This window comes from Aegilops tauschii, chromosome 7 (genome assembly GCF_002575655.3).
Source record: "Aegilops tauschii subsp. strangulata cultivar AL8/78 chromosome 7, Aet v6.0, whole genome shotgun sequence".
In the NCBI taxonomy this organism is placed as follows: Eukaryota; Viridiplantae; Streptophyta; class Magnoliopsida; order Poales; family Poaceae; genus Aegilops; species Aegilops tauschii.
This window is the reverse complement of record NC_053041.3, coordinates 45,579,778-45,594,319: the sequence shown is the minus strand read 5'-3', so window position 1 is coordinate 45,594,319 and position 14,542 is coordinate 45,579,778. Positions and strand designations below refer to the sequence as shown.

The 14,542-nt window shown below is 49.5% G+C and overlaps 1 protein-coding gene across 1 annotated transcript; it reads right to left on the bottom strand.

The window, feature by feature from the left end:
* Window positions 1-2,034: 2,034 nt before the first annotated feature.
* Window positions 2,035-5,963, bottom strand: LOC109742552 (uncharacterized). Its single transcript, XM_020301650.4, has 6 exons — window positions 5,708-5,963; window positions 4,594-5,618; window positions 4,293-4,370; window positions 3,990-4,207; window positions 3,352-3,575; window positions 2,035-2,851 (listed from the first exon to the last, which is right to left on the bottom strand). Exons 2-6 carry the CDS (start codon window positions 5,600-5,602, stop codon window positions 2,173-2,175), a joined length of 2,208 nt encoding a protein of 735 aa, XP_020157239.1. The 5' UTR covers window positions 5,603-5,618; window positions 5,708-5,963; the 3' UTR covers window positions 2,035-2,172.
* Window positions 5,964-14,542: the final 8,579 nt, after the last annotated feature.

Sequence of the window (14,542 nt, the reverse complement as noted above, 5' to 3'; positions counted from 1 at the left end):
TACAGTCGGATCTCGAGGAAGCGGGGTCAGCGGATCGAACAAGGCAAATTTGATACCAATTGTAATGTCCTTGCCTTCGGGGATGAACCCTAGGGATTTTGGACGAGGGTAGGTGGCGACCAAGGGGAGGAAACTTGGGGAAGGGGCAGAAAGGGGAAAACAGAGGATGGAGACTACTGTTTCATTTCTTAATTTTTCGATGCCTCTCGGCTACACGGCTCGGGCTTATATATGCCGCAGCTCACCCACACACGCTATTACACCCACAAGGCCCACGGCCCACACGCACACCTAGGCCCAACTGCGAAGAGTCATCAGCCACTGGTGCGTTCCTTGCCCTGTTCTGCTTCTCTGGTCTCTGCTGTCTCGCCTGGTGATGACACCCCCCCCCCCCCCCCCCCCCGATTTTCAGGTAATCAAATTGCAACCAATCACAGCCAACGAGCCTGTAAATCCTCCGTACAACGCCCGTACGTCTAGCATTGCTCTTCTACTCTTAACTTGAGCCTAGATGAATCATACACAGAATTGATCATTGACCCAGCATCCTTTCAAGACAACAAGATCGGCAAGCAGCATCGCAGCGAGCTCGCAAAGTAATGTGGAATCTCCTCTGCAACTTCTAAAATGTGGAATCGAACCATAGATAGACTAACCAGATCGTTGCTGCTGGACACTTGCTCAAAAGGTTATTAAAGAGATGACATAATCAAGGCAAAACAGAAATGTATCGATTCGGAGTTCATTGGGTTATAGTTCATATGAAACACTTTGCTAATAATGGATCGCCATTTTTATGAATCCGGGGGAAAACAGAATCAGCACAACACAACAAGAAAGTGGATTCTGAAAAGGGTTCTATTCCCATACAGAGCATTCTGAAATTAAATACCAAGCCATAGTTCCTCAATGTGAAGCTAGAACCATTTGAATTAGTTTTGAAAAAAACAAACAGAACATGAAAGCTATGCAAAATTGCACATATAAGCAGAAGGATATGATTAGATTCAGCAAATGACTTGAACTGTATAGCAGATTCCACAGCACAGGGAAAGTAGCACACAAGATGTAAGCGTGTGCGTAAATACATACTACTTTCGTAATGAAAACAACGGGATTAAGTGAAATTTTACCTTTATGACAAAGAAAGCCGCTTGCAATGGTTGGTGGCTTGCTCCCTGACAGCACAGTGGAGGTTCAGATTTGAACAGCAACAGATCAAAAAAACTATGAAATTGTCTCTGCACCAAATTAGGGATTTAAGAACTCTATGGCAGCAGTACAGCTTTTACATTTCAGACTGTTGGTGGTCAAAACCAAATCTAAAATTATAAAAATTAGAAACCAGAGTAAAATATGGGATATCCACACCAAGGAAATTGTCATGTCCATGGAAGAAAAAGAAATTTCAAAAATCTACGACTCGTGCCTATTCATCAGATAGGTTGCCTTGGGCCGCACAATTCGTCTCAAGTACCGTAGGTCGCAATACCTGATCATGTGAACATCACAGCTAGAGCTGTCTGTAAGATAATCCATTCCATAAAAAAAAGGTGCTAGATCTACTAATAGCACTGGAAGGAGAGTAATGCCACAGATATTTGCAAAAGTGCAAGTACAAGAAACGCAATGTAGCTCCTGTTCAGCAGATAACCCAACCTGTGTCATTCAGGGGTGTTAGCATCATCCAGTATGAGCCTTGTGGCCGGGACCAGACATGACCAACATGACCAGGACAAATGACACCTAGACCTCTAATGGCAATTAACAATTGCATCATACTACACTATATTGTTATGGCAATACCAAGTTGAGTGGTGATAATAACTTGGCACTGGACAAACCTGGTGATGAAAGCGCAAAGTGTAGAGTAGGTTAAAAAGGCCTTATGACAGAGCCATCATTATGACTAATATATATTGCTGATTACAGACTAGATGCATCCTTATAGATTACCTGATCTGCCCAGGTGAGGAGGCTTTGATACGCATTGGCAAATACCAGAGGTGATGAAGCTAAAATGAGGCCAACAAAAAAGCACAATTGACAGCATTAATACTTGCCAAACATAGCATTACAGTCTAATCAGTGATCAACTGCCAACCAAACTACTCTCAGTTCTTCAACTAAATGACTAGAGGATGGAAATTACACACCAGATTTGGTATCTGGTTAAACTGGATGAGCACTTGGCTCGACTGTCTTGTACTTGTCATGAGCCTCCTCATAATTCAGCTTGAGCTGCTCATGGCGCTTCAGTGAAGCCTCAGAAAACTTCGTCAGACAATCAAGGACTACCGTCAGTTTTGACTGTAACCCTTCCACCAGTGCTACCCCGCCGCTTGATTCCTGCTCATTATTTTCCAGCATCACACATTCCTGAGACTCACTCCTGGAATGTGGCTCTCTTCTCAGTTTAGTTTGATCAGCCTGATGCTCGAACGAGTCACGCAAGAGCTGCATTACGTCTTTAATGGACTTGCATAGCTCATCAGTGGGGAGCGACTCCATCATGTCAAGCCAGTCCCTGCAGAGGATGAATATTGGAGGGGAGACTGCCTGGCGAGGAGGAAATGAGGTCTTCCGCTTCCGACGGCGTCGTTCCTGGGGTGGTTGCAGGATGCACTTCTGGAGCCATTCGTTGAGGGCATGCACATATGACTTCTGAGCAGTGACCCAGATCCTGAAGGTTGACGAAAAGCAGTCCATCTCATTACACAGATGCATTGCCGCCTGGCGGTGATGCTCCCCTTGCTGCACCGAGGTTGAAGTTTTTACATGGTATGCCAGTGATATTGTAATGAATTGTTTGTGGTGGCATTCCAGCATTGCTTTCCACATCCTAATTAATCTGCAAAAGGAATGTATGTGCACTTCATTTTCAATGTTAACGTGGTAAATAAATGTGAATAAAACTATAGCAAATGAATATGTCTATAATATATTTTGATTAGCCAGATCAAAGTTCAAATGTCAAGAATCAGATTGCTCAGCAAAACAGAGGTTCTTTAGAAAATAACTAGTGAATGATGTAGTCAAAGCAATTAAGATGTTCTTCTTATTTTCAGTATTGTACTGCCAAAACTAAATTTGGAATAACATGACAGTTCAAACATTTGCATAACTTACAACAAAGCAACAAGGTAATATTAAGCAGAACAAAGGAACCACAATCTACAAATCAGTTAAAAACAATATTGATGTAAAACAAAAATGTTTGGTACTCCCTTCATCGCACAATATAAGACGTTTTTGCAAGCTATGTTAGCTTTAGCTTGCAAAAACGTCTTATGTTATGGGACGGAGGGGTACATACTAAGTCTCAAAACAAAGGCATTAATTGGGTAGTACCCTTGAATGAGCTCAACAAGTTGTGGCTGCAGCTCTCCATCCCTTATTTTCTCAATTCTTTTTGAGATTGCATCAACAGCCTGGATTGCAACAGAAACCCTGGAGTGCAGATCCTTCACAACAGCTCGAGTCTTATCAATGAGTTCTGCATTTAGACCTCGTGTAAATTGGTGCCGGAGAAGGTTACATTTCTCGTCATAAGCCTTTCTGACATTTTCACTTGCCTAAATAAACAAGTAATGCAGTTTCAGTGACTCATTATGCCAATAAAAGACACATTTAATTGGTAGCCTCTATTTCACAACTCACAACCATTATTACATTATTTTATAGTTGACATACAACATGCAAACTACACTCCAACTAGTATTAAGCAAATCAAATTTTACAATTAGTACAAACAAAAATAGTATGCCTGCTACATTTTACAATCATTCTTTCAAGATACAGCACTTGACTCCTAAACTTAGTCTTGAGAACTACAAGATTAAAAACAAGGTTTCACTAGAGTGATACAACAAAACACCAGCTTCCTTAATTGGCGCATCATACTAGAAAGCTTCCTTAGTTTTAGAGAAGTGACTAATTCATAATTGGCGCATCATACTAGAAAGCTTCCTTAAATAATGTAAATGTACCTTGATTTCATCATATAATTTTCTCTCCCATGCATGTAGCCTATCCAATGTAGAAGAATGGCTTCCAGACACCATAGCAAATTGCTCAATAAAATCATTATTACTATCATCCACATCATCTTGAATCATCGAAGTCGTAAGTGGACTTTTAGATGACGATGATAGAGACGAGACTGAACGTTTCCAAGTAACAACATTTGAAACATGCTGTGCGGTTTCTACAGAAACAAAACAAATAGTATATCTTTAGGCAAATATTATTGTAGCGATGATGAGAAGATGACAGTTACACATCCTACTTACCCTGATTGAGAAGAATTTGACGATTGCAGCAGACTCGAAGGGCTGATACGAATCGGGCAGTAGGTTTGCCTGGAGAACCTACAATTTAAGAAATAAATGGGAAAGGAAGATTCATCAAACAATCCTATTTAACCCACATAGGAAAGTGAAGAAATCATCTTGTCTTTTTAGGCAATCTTGGTCTGATAGCCTACCAAATGGCAACCAATTTTTGGGCTTGCCTCACATTGTCAAGCCAAAATTTGGTATAACCAAGAGATGCCCAAAAAGACAGGACCATGTATCCCCTCATGATTATCACCTGGTATTTTAGCAGATATATCAAGTCTGATCTTCTTTGTCTCAAGCATTCTTGAAACCTCATTCCCGGCTTCAGCAGCACGTATAAAGCGGGTTTCAATTTCCTTCATGCTTGACACAAAATCTTTTGCTCGATGAGTGATGAACTCGGAGGGGTCCTCTGTTTCTGTGTGTGATTCTCTTTTCGAATCCCCTTCCTCCGCCTTTGGCACAACCTGCTCAGAAGAAGCCCCTTCATCAGAAGCAGCCACCAGCCCACTTGCTTTACTGACCCCTCTTTGTGCTGCTTTGCTTTCCTGCTTCGGCACCGTGTTATCATCGGTAATCTCTGATTCTGAATGAAATCTAGTGAACCTGTTTGCCGGTTCCTCACTCAATGTCACCGGCTCAGCTTCCCATGACTCTCTCAAGCCCTTCAGCCTATCGAAGTTCAAGGTGAGCCCATCCACATTGTTTGCTCTGGCAGCACCAGGAGCATCAAAGAAATCCCATGAGGCACTCATTTCCTCCGAGGACAACGGCGGCGGCGGCGGCACGAAGGCGGAGACGGGGGACTCCTGCCCCACAAACTCAGCGGCGGACGGATCGACCGTGAACGTCAGAGGAGCAGTCCCCCCGGCCTTCATGCAGTGGACCCTCGCCGCCGACGACGGGGAAGCCAGGCGATCCCCTCCTCGATGCATCGCCAGCATCGGGGACGAGGAGCCCCCGGCGGTGTTGTCCGCCTCCGCCGCGCGCGACGGCGACGGGGACGCCATGGAGGAGCGCGACGGCGACCTGCCGGCCTCGGAGATGGAGAGCGACGACTCGGGCGACAGGTTGGCGGCCTCGGCGTGCCGCCGCAGCGCGGTGCCCACGCCGCGCAGGGAGCGGGTGTAGGACAGGTGCGCCGCCGAGAGCGCGTCGCGGGACTCGATGGCCCGCCTGATGCGCCGCAGCCGCTCCTTGCACAGGGCCAGGGCGCCCTCGCCGCCGCCGCCGCCGGCGGCCTTGGAGGGCGACGAACCCATCGAATCGAATCCCCTCCTGCGAAATTTAGGGCACGGACGGTCAGGAACCAGGAAGCTCGCGGCGGGATTTCGTCACCTGATTGCCGGATGAGAGCGGCGTCGTGCCTGGAGACCCAATGCAGGGTGGGGGGAGACGGCGCCGCGGTGGAGGGGCGGCGGGGACGGCAATGGCGGCGGCGGCGAGCGTGGGAGGCGGAGGAGCTGGGAGTGGTGGGCTTCAGCAGGATGCAGGAGCTAGTGCCCTGCTCCGCGACGGAGCCGCGGCGGAGGAGGGGGTGGACTCCGGCGGGTCTCCGATCTGGGTGGGGGAAGGGGAGTGGGGCGGAGCTCAGCTCGAAGCAGAGCAGCGGCAGCAGGCAGCTCGCTCTGTTTTTTCCTTTTTTTTTAATTTGGAGAGGAGCAGCAGCTTGCGTGGACGCAGCTCACGGCCTTGCGGCCCATTAAGGTCCATTTCCGGTCCAACCAACCATGCATTCTGATAAAAACAAAATTCAGATCAAACTAAAAAAAAGGAACATGGCATATCCCACATAGTTAGAGAAGGGCTGGAACTGTGCCTCCTTCAGCGATTTGGGAATTCCGACCGTCCAATTACCTATTCTAGTCATCCGATCTGGCGTGAAGATGATCCAAGCCGTTGGAAAAAAAAAAAACAAGTTTGAACCCTTTTACAGTAGTTTTTTTCCTCACTGTTGGTTGGCAGTCGTATCGGGTCAATCTTTGGTGGGGCTCTTGTGTTGGCCGGTGTGGGTTTCTAGGGGCCAAATCAAGTCGGATGGGGCAGTGTCAAAATTCGATGAGAAGGGCACAGGAGGTGTTGTTCTTAGGGATCATTGTGGTGCGTATAGGGGCGGAGTTAGCCATCATTTTCCAGGCATTGTAGATCCGCAGGTGGTAGAGATTTTGGCCTGCAAGCGGGCGCTCCAAGTGGCGCGTGAGATCAATGCAGTCAAGGTATATGTGGAGCTAGATTCTCAATGAGTGGTGCAAATGCTAAATCAACCACTGAAGAACATGTCCGCTGCAGGACCTTGTGTGCAGTAAATCAAGAACTACGTTTTATGGTTTGTTTTCTGGTTTTAAAGTTTCATGGGTCCGTCGTTCAGCTAATGTTGCCACTCATAATAAGTTAGCTAACGTAGGGGTCGGTGAAGAACTACGTAAGATTTGGTTGGGAGCTCCCCTTACTATGTGTTAGATGTAAATCTCGGATGAAATTCCGAGCTTTGATGTTTAAGTTAAGCGGCAATATGAACCCTAAAGAAATTACAGTGCCAGAAATTACAGTACCTAGAGAGATCACTAGTTGGTGTGGAAATGATGACGAACGATCCAGCATTGGTGTTTGTTAAGGCATATCTCTCTAGATGTAGTTTTGGTGATTGATGACAACATGTTTGCGGACTAATCGTGTGCTTTGAGCATTTCAGAGATTCATCCTTTGGCACGAGACGATTTCTTTCCCCTCGGAGTGTTATTCAAGACGGTGTAGCTCTTTCGTTTCTATTTTGGTGAACTAGTTCCGTAGGAGTCATCGTACTATCAAGAGGGGGTCCGCTTTTGTAAGGCTAGGATGGAATCAACACGTACACATCCTTTTCACACCCTCTGAGCCTTTCCGCTTCAATGGAGAGCTCATTCCCCTTCCTTTGTGCATCGTTTGGTCCCAGCGGTAGTACCGCGGTGCCCAGCGGTAGTACCGCTTAGGAGTCACAGGCGGTAGTACCGCACGGCAGCGGTAGTACCGCCGGTGGGTCCTCAGCCGTAGTACCGCTGCGGTACCAGGCTCCTACCGCGTCGACTCGAGGGGGTCGCTTCTCGTGTCAGATTGTGCGGCACTAAGCAGCGGCAGTAGAGCGGTAGTGCCGCTCATGAGCGGTAGTACCGCCCTACCGCCGCGGCAGTACCACATTGGGTCCAACTCCTGCTCTCTCGCCAGCCCTCCCAGACTGCACGGCAGTACCGCGAGGGGGGGGCGGTAGTACCGCTGGCCACAGCGGTAGTACCGCCCAAATCTGCGGTAGTACCGCCCTCTGCGGGGCTGTTTAGGGGGGTAACGGTTGGATTGTTCCCCCCTCTATAAAAGGGGTCTTCTTCTCTAAAGTTGACCCATCTCTTCCCCCAAAAGCTCCATTGTTGCTCCAAGCTCCATTTTCGCCCGATCTCTCTCCCTAGCCAATCAAACTTGTTGATTTGCTCGGGATTGGTTGAGAAGGCCCCGATCTACGCTTCCACCAAGAGAAATTTGATTCCGCCCACTAATCCCTAGCGGATCTTGTTACTCTTGGGTGTTTGAGCACCCTAGACGGTTGAGGTCACCGCGGAGCCATAGTCCATTGTGGTGAAGCCTCATGGTATCATTGGGAGCCTCCAATTAAGTTGTGGAGATTGCCCCAACCTTGTTTGTAAAGGTTCGGTCGCCGCCTCCAAGGGCACCAATAGTGGAATCACGGGCATCTCGCATTGTGTGAGGGCGTGAGGAGAATACGGTGGCCCTAGTGGCTTCTTGGGGAGCATTGTGCCTCCACACCGCTCCAACGAAGACGTACTTCCCCTCAAAGGGAAGGAACTTCGGTAACACATCCTCGTCTTCACCAGCTTCACTCTTGGTTATTTCGTGCCTTTACTTGTGCAAGCTTATTTGTGATATATCCCTTGCTTGCTCGTGTGCTTGTTGTTGTTGCATCATATAGGTTGCTCACCTACACTACAAAAAAAAGACACATCCGTGACATTTTAGGCCGAACGAAATTTTTTTCTGTCATACATATGACACTTCTATGACGATAATTGTGACAAAACCCGGTATCATCATAGATGTGGTGGGCTCCTACTTCTATGACAAAAAATCATGACAGAAAATGGGCTTCTCGTCCTAGGCGGGCCGGAGACGCAGCTGCATGACATTCTTTGGGCCGTCCATGAGGGAAAAAACCGTGGTAGAAGCGAGGGCGAGGAAAATTTTGGGGAGTTCCCGGTTACCGTGGGAGGTCGGGGGCCGAGCGATGCGCGTTTCTCTCGTACACGTACGCGCGTGTGTGCGAGGCGTTGGCTCTAACTGAACCCGAGCGAGGCGTTGGGCTCTAACTGAACCCGAGCGATCGATCGATGGCTGTTAACTGAACCCGATCGAGCGATTCCTTCACTACTGCTGCTAACTGAAGCCGATCGATGCTGCCTCTGGGATGAAAAGTGAGCGTTGCGGGGGGGGGGGGTTGGATGAACAGTGAGCGGTGGCGTTGCCTCTGGATGAACAGGACCCCGTGGTGTGGTGGAGGGCTGGATGAACATTATACGGTGGATGGGTGCCCGTGGAGGGGTGGTTGAACAGGACCCCATCGTGTGGAGGGCTGGATGAACAGTAGACGGTGGAGGGGTGCCCGTGAAGGGGTGGTTGAACAGTAGCCGGTGGAGTAGCGCGCGGTGGAGGCTGCATGAACAGGAGCCCGTGGAGGCTGGAGGAGGTAGACGGTAGCCCGTGGAGGCTGGAGGAGGTCGACGGTGGAGATGAACAGTATCCCGTGGAGTCCCGTTTTGCGGTACGCCACACCCCTCCCGATCAACAGGACCCCCGTTTCGACCGTAGGAGGTCCGTTTCGTCCGTTTTGCGGTACGCCACACCCCTCCCGATCAACAGGACCCCTGTTTCGACCGTAGGAGGTCCGTTTCCTCCATTTTGCGGTACGCCACACCCCTCCCGATCAACAGGACCCCGTTCCGAACATAGGAGGTCCGTTTCCTCCGTTGTGCGGTACGCCAGGCCTCGTTTCCATCGCCTGTTCCGTCCAAGCCCTCCCGATGAACATGACCACGCATTCCGTTCCGACCCAGCCAGTTGGCTCCCACGCGTTCCGTTGCCTCCCGATGAACACGACGCATTCCGTTGCCTCCCCATGAACACGACGCATTCCGTTGCCCCCCCATGAACACGACGACGACGCTGTTTCTCCGTTCCGACCCAGCCATGTACACGAGCCCTGGCCGTACGTATGCGCGAGTAGGCGTTCGAGACCCCGCCCGTATGTACACATACGTGGCCGTATTTTCTTTCTTGCACCCTGGCCGATGTACGTACGTGTACATGCTACGTGTGCGCCTCTACTACGACACGTACGCGCCTCTACTACGACACGTGCGCGCCTCTACATCCACCAGTATATATGTACGTACATGTTCGCGACCAGAATGACAACACTACGTACGCTTCGACCAGGTGGGTCCCGACTGTCAGGCACTTCCTTGCCTGCGAAGATGTAGCTGGTGGGTCCCAGCAGTCAGGGGGGCGAATCGTTTTTTTTGCCCGGACGCACTTCCTTGCGTGCGAAGATGTAGCTGATGGGTCCCAGCAGTCAGGGGCAAACGTTTTTTCGCCAAATACGATGGCCCGTCCGGTGGGTCCCCGCTGTCAGGTGGAGGAATAATTATTTTGCACGTAATAAGGAGGCACTTCCTTGCTGCGGCCGTGGACCCAGTTGTCAGCCTCTCCACGTCCAGTCCACGTCCGATGGAAGCCGTTCCTTGACCACGTTGACCACGCCGCGCCGAGAGCACCAGGGCAGTGGACGACGGCGAGGCCTAGGAAGGGGAAGACACGGCAGTGGATGCCCACGCGTAGAGGAGTACGAGGGTTCACTGGTTCGCTGCGGTGTGAGGCTGCCGTCGCCGCAGAATAATAGGGGGTGTGGGTGAGTAGAGGGATGGCCTGGCCAGCGGTGGGAGTGGTAGGGGGCGGTGAGGCCTCCGCCGCATCGCAGCTGGCCATGGGAGGCAGGAGCACGAGGCACGACCGGCGCTGGTTTGGGCGGCTGGAGCAAGAAGACCAGAGGTTGAAGAAGCACTACGGCCGTTGGATGGACATCGTACGGTCACTGGAGCTAGAATCATGCATATTGACTAAGTTGACAAAGCCCTCCGTCCCCGTCAACTTAGTAGGCCCACAAGTCAGCCTGCCACTATACTGGGTCCCAGCTAACAGGGGGAGTATTCATTTGTTTTGTGCGTAATAAGGAGGCATTTCCTTGCGTGCGAAGATATAGCTGGTGGGTCCGAGTTGTCAGCGGCAGTAACGTTTTTTCGGGAAATACAGAGGCCCTTTCGGTGGGTCCCTGATGTCAGGTGGAGGAATCATTATTTTGCGCCTAATAAGGAGGCATTTCCTTGCGTGCGGCCGTGGACCCAGCTGTCGGCCTCTCCACGTACAGTCCACTTCAGATGCATGTCGGTCGTTGACCACGTTGACCAGGTCGCGCCGAGAGCACCAGGGCGGTGGACGATGGCGAGGCCTAGGAAGGGAACGACACGGAGGCAGGGAAGACTCGGCAGTTGTTTCCCACGCGGAGGGGAGTACGACTGTACGAGGGTTTACTGGTTCGTCTGCCGTCGCCGGAGAATAACAGCAGGTGTGGGTGAGTAGAGGGATGGCTAGGCCAGCGATGGGAGTACGGTTGGGCGGTGAGGCCTGCGCGGCAGCAGAGCCGGCCGCGGGGAGGAGGGAGCAGGCAGTCCCGCCGGCGCTTGTTTGAGTGGCTGGAGCAGGAAGAGCAGAGATTGAAGAAGCACGACGGCCGTTGGATGGTCATCCAACAGTCACTGCTTGTGCGTCAACCTTTTTTTAGGAAAGCCTCAAATCTGTGGAAAACAGCATACAACCCATCTGCCATTATTTCTAATAATTTACAACCCATTTGCTAATTATTAGGGGATTTTTTGAGCCCATATTCTTTTTGTTAGCATTACAGCCCATATTGTGGCCACGGTTAAAAAATTATACGAAATTTTGCATATTTCGGTGCGGTCCGAACTGTTTTTAATCCCGAAATTTCGACTCACATTCAAACTGATTTTAAAAATAAATGTATATCAATATAAAATCCAACAAATTCTTCACGCATAAAAATTAATGTAACTTAAAATCTCGAAATGAAAAAAAAAGATATTTGAAACTAATTGCCGATTTGATGTGTTTAAAAAATGTACAACCCATTTCTCATTACTGATGGGCCATTTTCTCGGCCAGCCGAATGAAAGCTCTCCTCGTCTTGAAAGATTTGCAGCCCAACAGGCCTGACAAAGCGACTTACTTGGCAAATCAGAAAAAAAACGTACAGTACTCTTCCGATGGAAGTCGTTCCTTGACCACGTTGACCACGCCGCGTGGAGAGCACCACGGCGGTGGAAGACGGCGAGGCCTAGGAAGGGGACGATGCGGAGCCGGGGAAGACGCGGTAGTGGAAGCCCGCGCGGAGAGGAGTACGAGGGTTCACTGGTTCGGCTGCGGTGTGAGGCTACCGTCGCCGCAGGGCCTGGCTAGCGGTGGGAATAGTAGGGGGCGGTGAGGCCTCCGCGGCAGCACAGCTGGCCACGGGAGGCAGGAGCATGCGGCACGACCGGTGCTGCTTTGGGCGGCTAGAGCAAGAAGACCAGAGGTTGAAGAAGCACTACGGCCGTTGGATGGGCATCGTACGGTCACTGGAGGTAGAATCGTTCATATTAACTAAGTTGACAAAGCCCTTCGTCCCCGTCAACTTAGTAGGCCCACAAGTCAGCCTCCCGCCAAGGTGGGTCCCAGCTAGCCGGGGGAGTATTCATTTTTTGTGCGTAATAAGGACGCACTTCCGGTGGGTCCGAGCTGACAGCGGGGGGAACGTTTTTTTCACGAAATACGGTGGCCCGTCAAGTGGGTCCCAGCAGTCAGGGGGCAAACGTTTTTTCGCAAAATACGGTGGCCAGTCCAGTGGGTCCCTGCTGTCAGTTGGAGGAATCATTATTTTCCGCGTAATAAGGAGGCACTTACTTGCTGCGGCCGTGGACCCAGCTGAGACTCTCCACGTACAGTATACTTCCGATGGAAGTCGTTCCTTGACCATGTTGACCTTGCCGCGTTCCGTTGCATGCATGCGTCCATGGGCGTGGTGCGTCCCCACTGTCAGCCTCTCACGTACAGCCATCTTCCGATGACTCTCGGTTGTTGACCACGTTGACCACACCGTGCCGAGCGCACCCAGACTGGAACGACCCGGAGATGGGGAAGACGGGGCAGTGGAGTCGCAGATGGAGAGGAGTGGGAAACTTCACTGGTTCGGGTGCGCGGCAGCACAGCCGCGGTGCCGCCCACGGGAGACAGGAGCAAGAACAGAGGTTGAAGAAGGAGCACGACTGTTGGATTAACATCCAACGGTCCAGCTGCTAGAATCATTTGTTGATTAAGTTGACAAAGCCGTGCGTACACATCCGCTTAGTAGGCCCACAAGTCAGTCACCAAATCTGACGGGTCCCAGCTGTCAACGGGATGAATATTTTTTTTCGCAAAACAAGGAGGCACTTCCTTCCGTGCGAAGATACAGCCGGTGGGTCCCAGCTGTCAGGTGGAGGAAACATTTTTTTTCAGCTTAATAAGGAGGAACTTTCCTTGCATGCGACCATGGACCTCGTGGGTCCCAGCCGTCAGGCTCTCCACCTACAGTCCTCTTAAGATGACTCTCGTTTGTTGACCATGCCGCACCGAACGCAGCGAGGCGGTGGACGACGGCGAGGCCCTGGACGGGAACGACTCGGAGATGGGAAAACGCGGCAGTGGAGTCGCAAATTGAGAGGAGGAGAAGGGTTATAGCTGGTTCTGTTGCGGCGTGGGGCTGTAGTCTGTGGAGAATAACAGGAGGTGTCGAGGGGTGGAGGGATAGCCTGGCCGGTGGTGGGGTAGCGCTTCGCAGCGATGCGTGCTAAGCAGAGCCGCTAGCCGCCGAGGCCGAACCAGGCGGTCCCGGCGACGCTGGAGGAAGAAGACGAGAGATTGAAGGTGCATGCCGGCCGTTGGATATAAATCCAATGGCTGTGGATGACACAATCATTTGTTGACCAAGTTGACAACGCCCTGCGTAGGCTTCGACCTATTGGCCCACATGTCAGCCTGCAAAAATGTGGCATATATTTAACCCATGTTTTCTAGAATGTACAGTCCATTTGCTGGGCTGGGTGAACAAATAATTTCGCGTCAATTAGGCCCATTTATATTTTCTAAGAAATCCCAGCCCATTTGCACTTCCTTGAAATACACGTATTAGGTGGGCTCGTTATATATATAATGTTATGTTAGAAGGAGCAATTAATATCAAAGAATAAACCGGAGAGGCACATTATATATATATATAATTAAGAAATTAGCGAGTTATTGCTCAAAATAAAAATGAGCGTGTTATTATTAAATTGGTCCTTAAAATCTTCGCAAGCTTTTGTACGCAATCACCAGGATTTTCCTTGCCTGTGAGTCAAAAACAACCAGGATTTTCCTTGCCAACTTCCGTTAAACATTTACTTTTATAAGTTAATAACATGTGGGATGTTTTTATAATGTATATATAAGTCTTTATAAAATATACGATAATAGTAATAATATAAATATATATAATGTGGTTAGAAGGGAAAACATAAATTGGACACAACATTACTTTTATAAGAGACCTGCGTTTTATACCCCACAGTAGGCATACTAACAAGTTCACACACAAATACAACAGAAAAGGTAAACATTCATATCAAACTCAGGTTCATAGGACACGTTCATATTCATAGCCAACATTCACTATCAACAACTCAAAAGATTCATATATACGCAAGCTCAGCATATCTATGCATCCAAATGATTGATAGATCACACGACAATATTCATACATAATTCACAAAAAGATTCAGATATACACATGTTCAGTATGTTTATGCATCCAAATGATTGAGATCACAACCAATATGATCCATGGACGAACTTTAATTACCTAGGGTACAGACTGGTAAATGGTGTTCAATCGGAGGTACTTCTTGCTAAAATTAGTTCTTGTACGAATAAACTTTCGAGTACATAAGAGGCAGCACAGACAATCTGAACTTTGCTTGTAGGTTTATCCTCAAATAGTGGCCTCGTGCCGAGGGAGGTTTGAGCAACTTGGC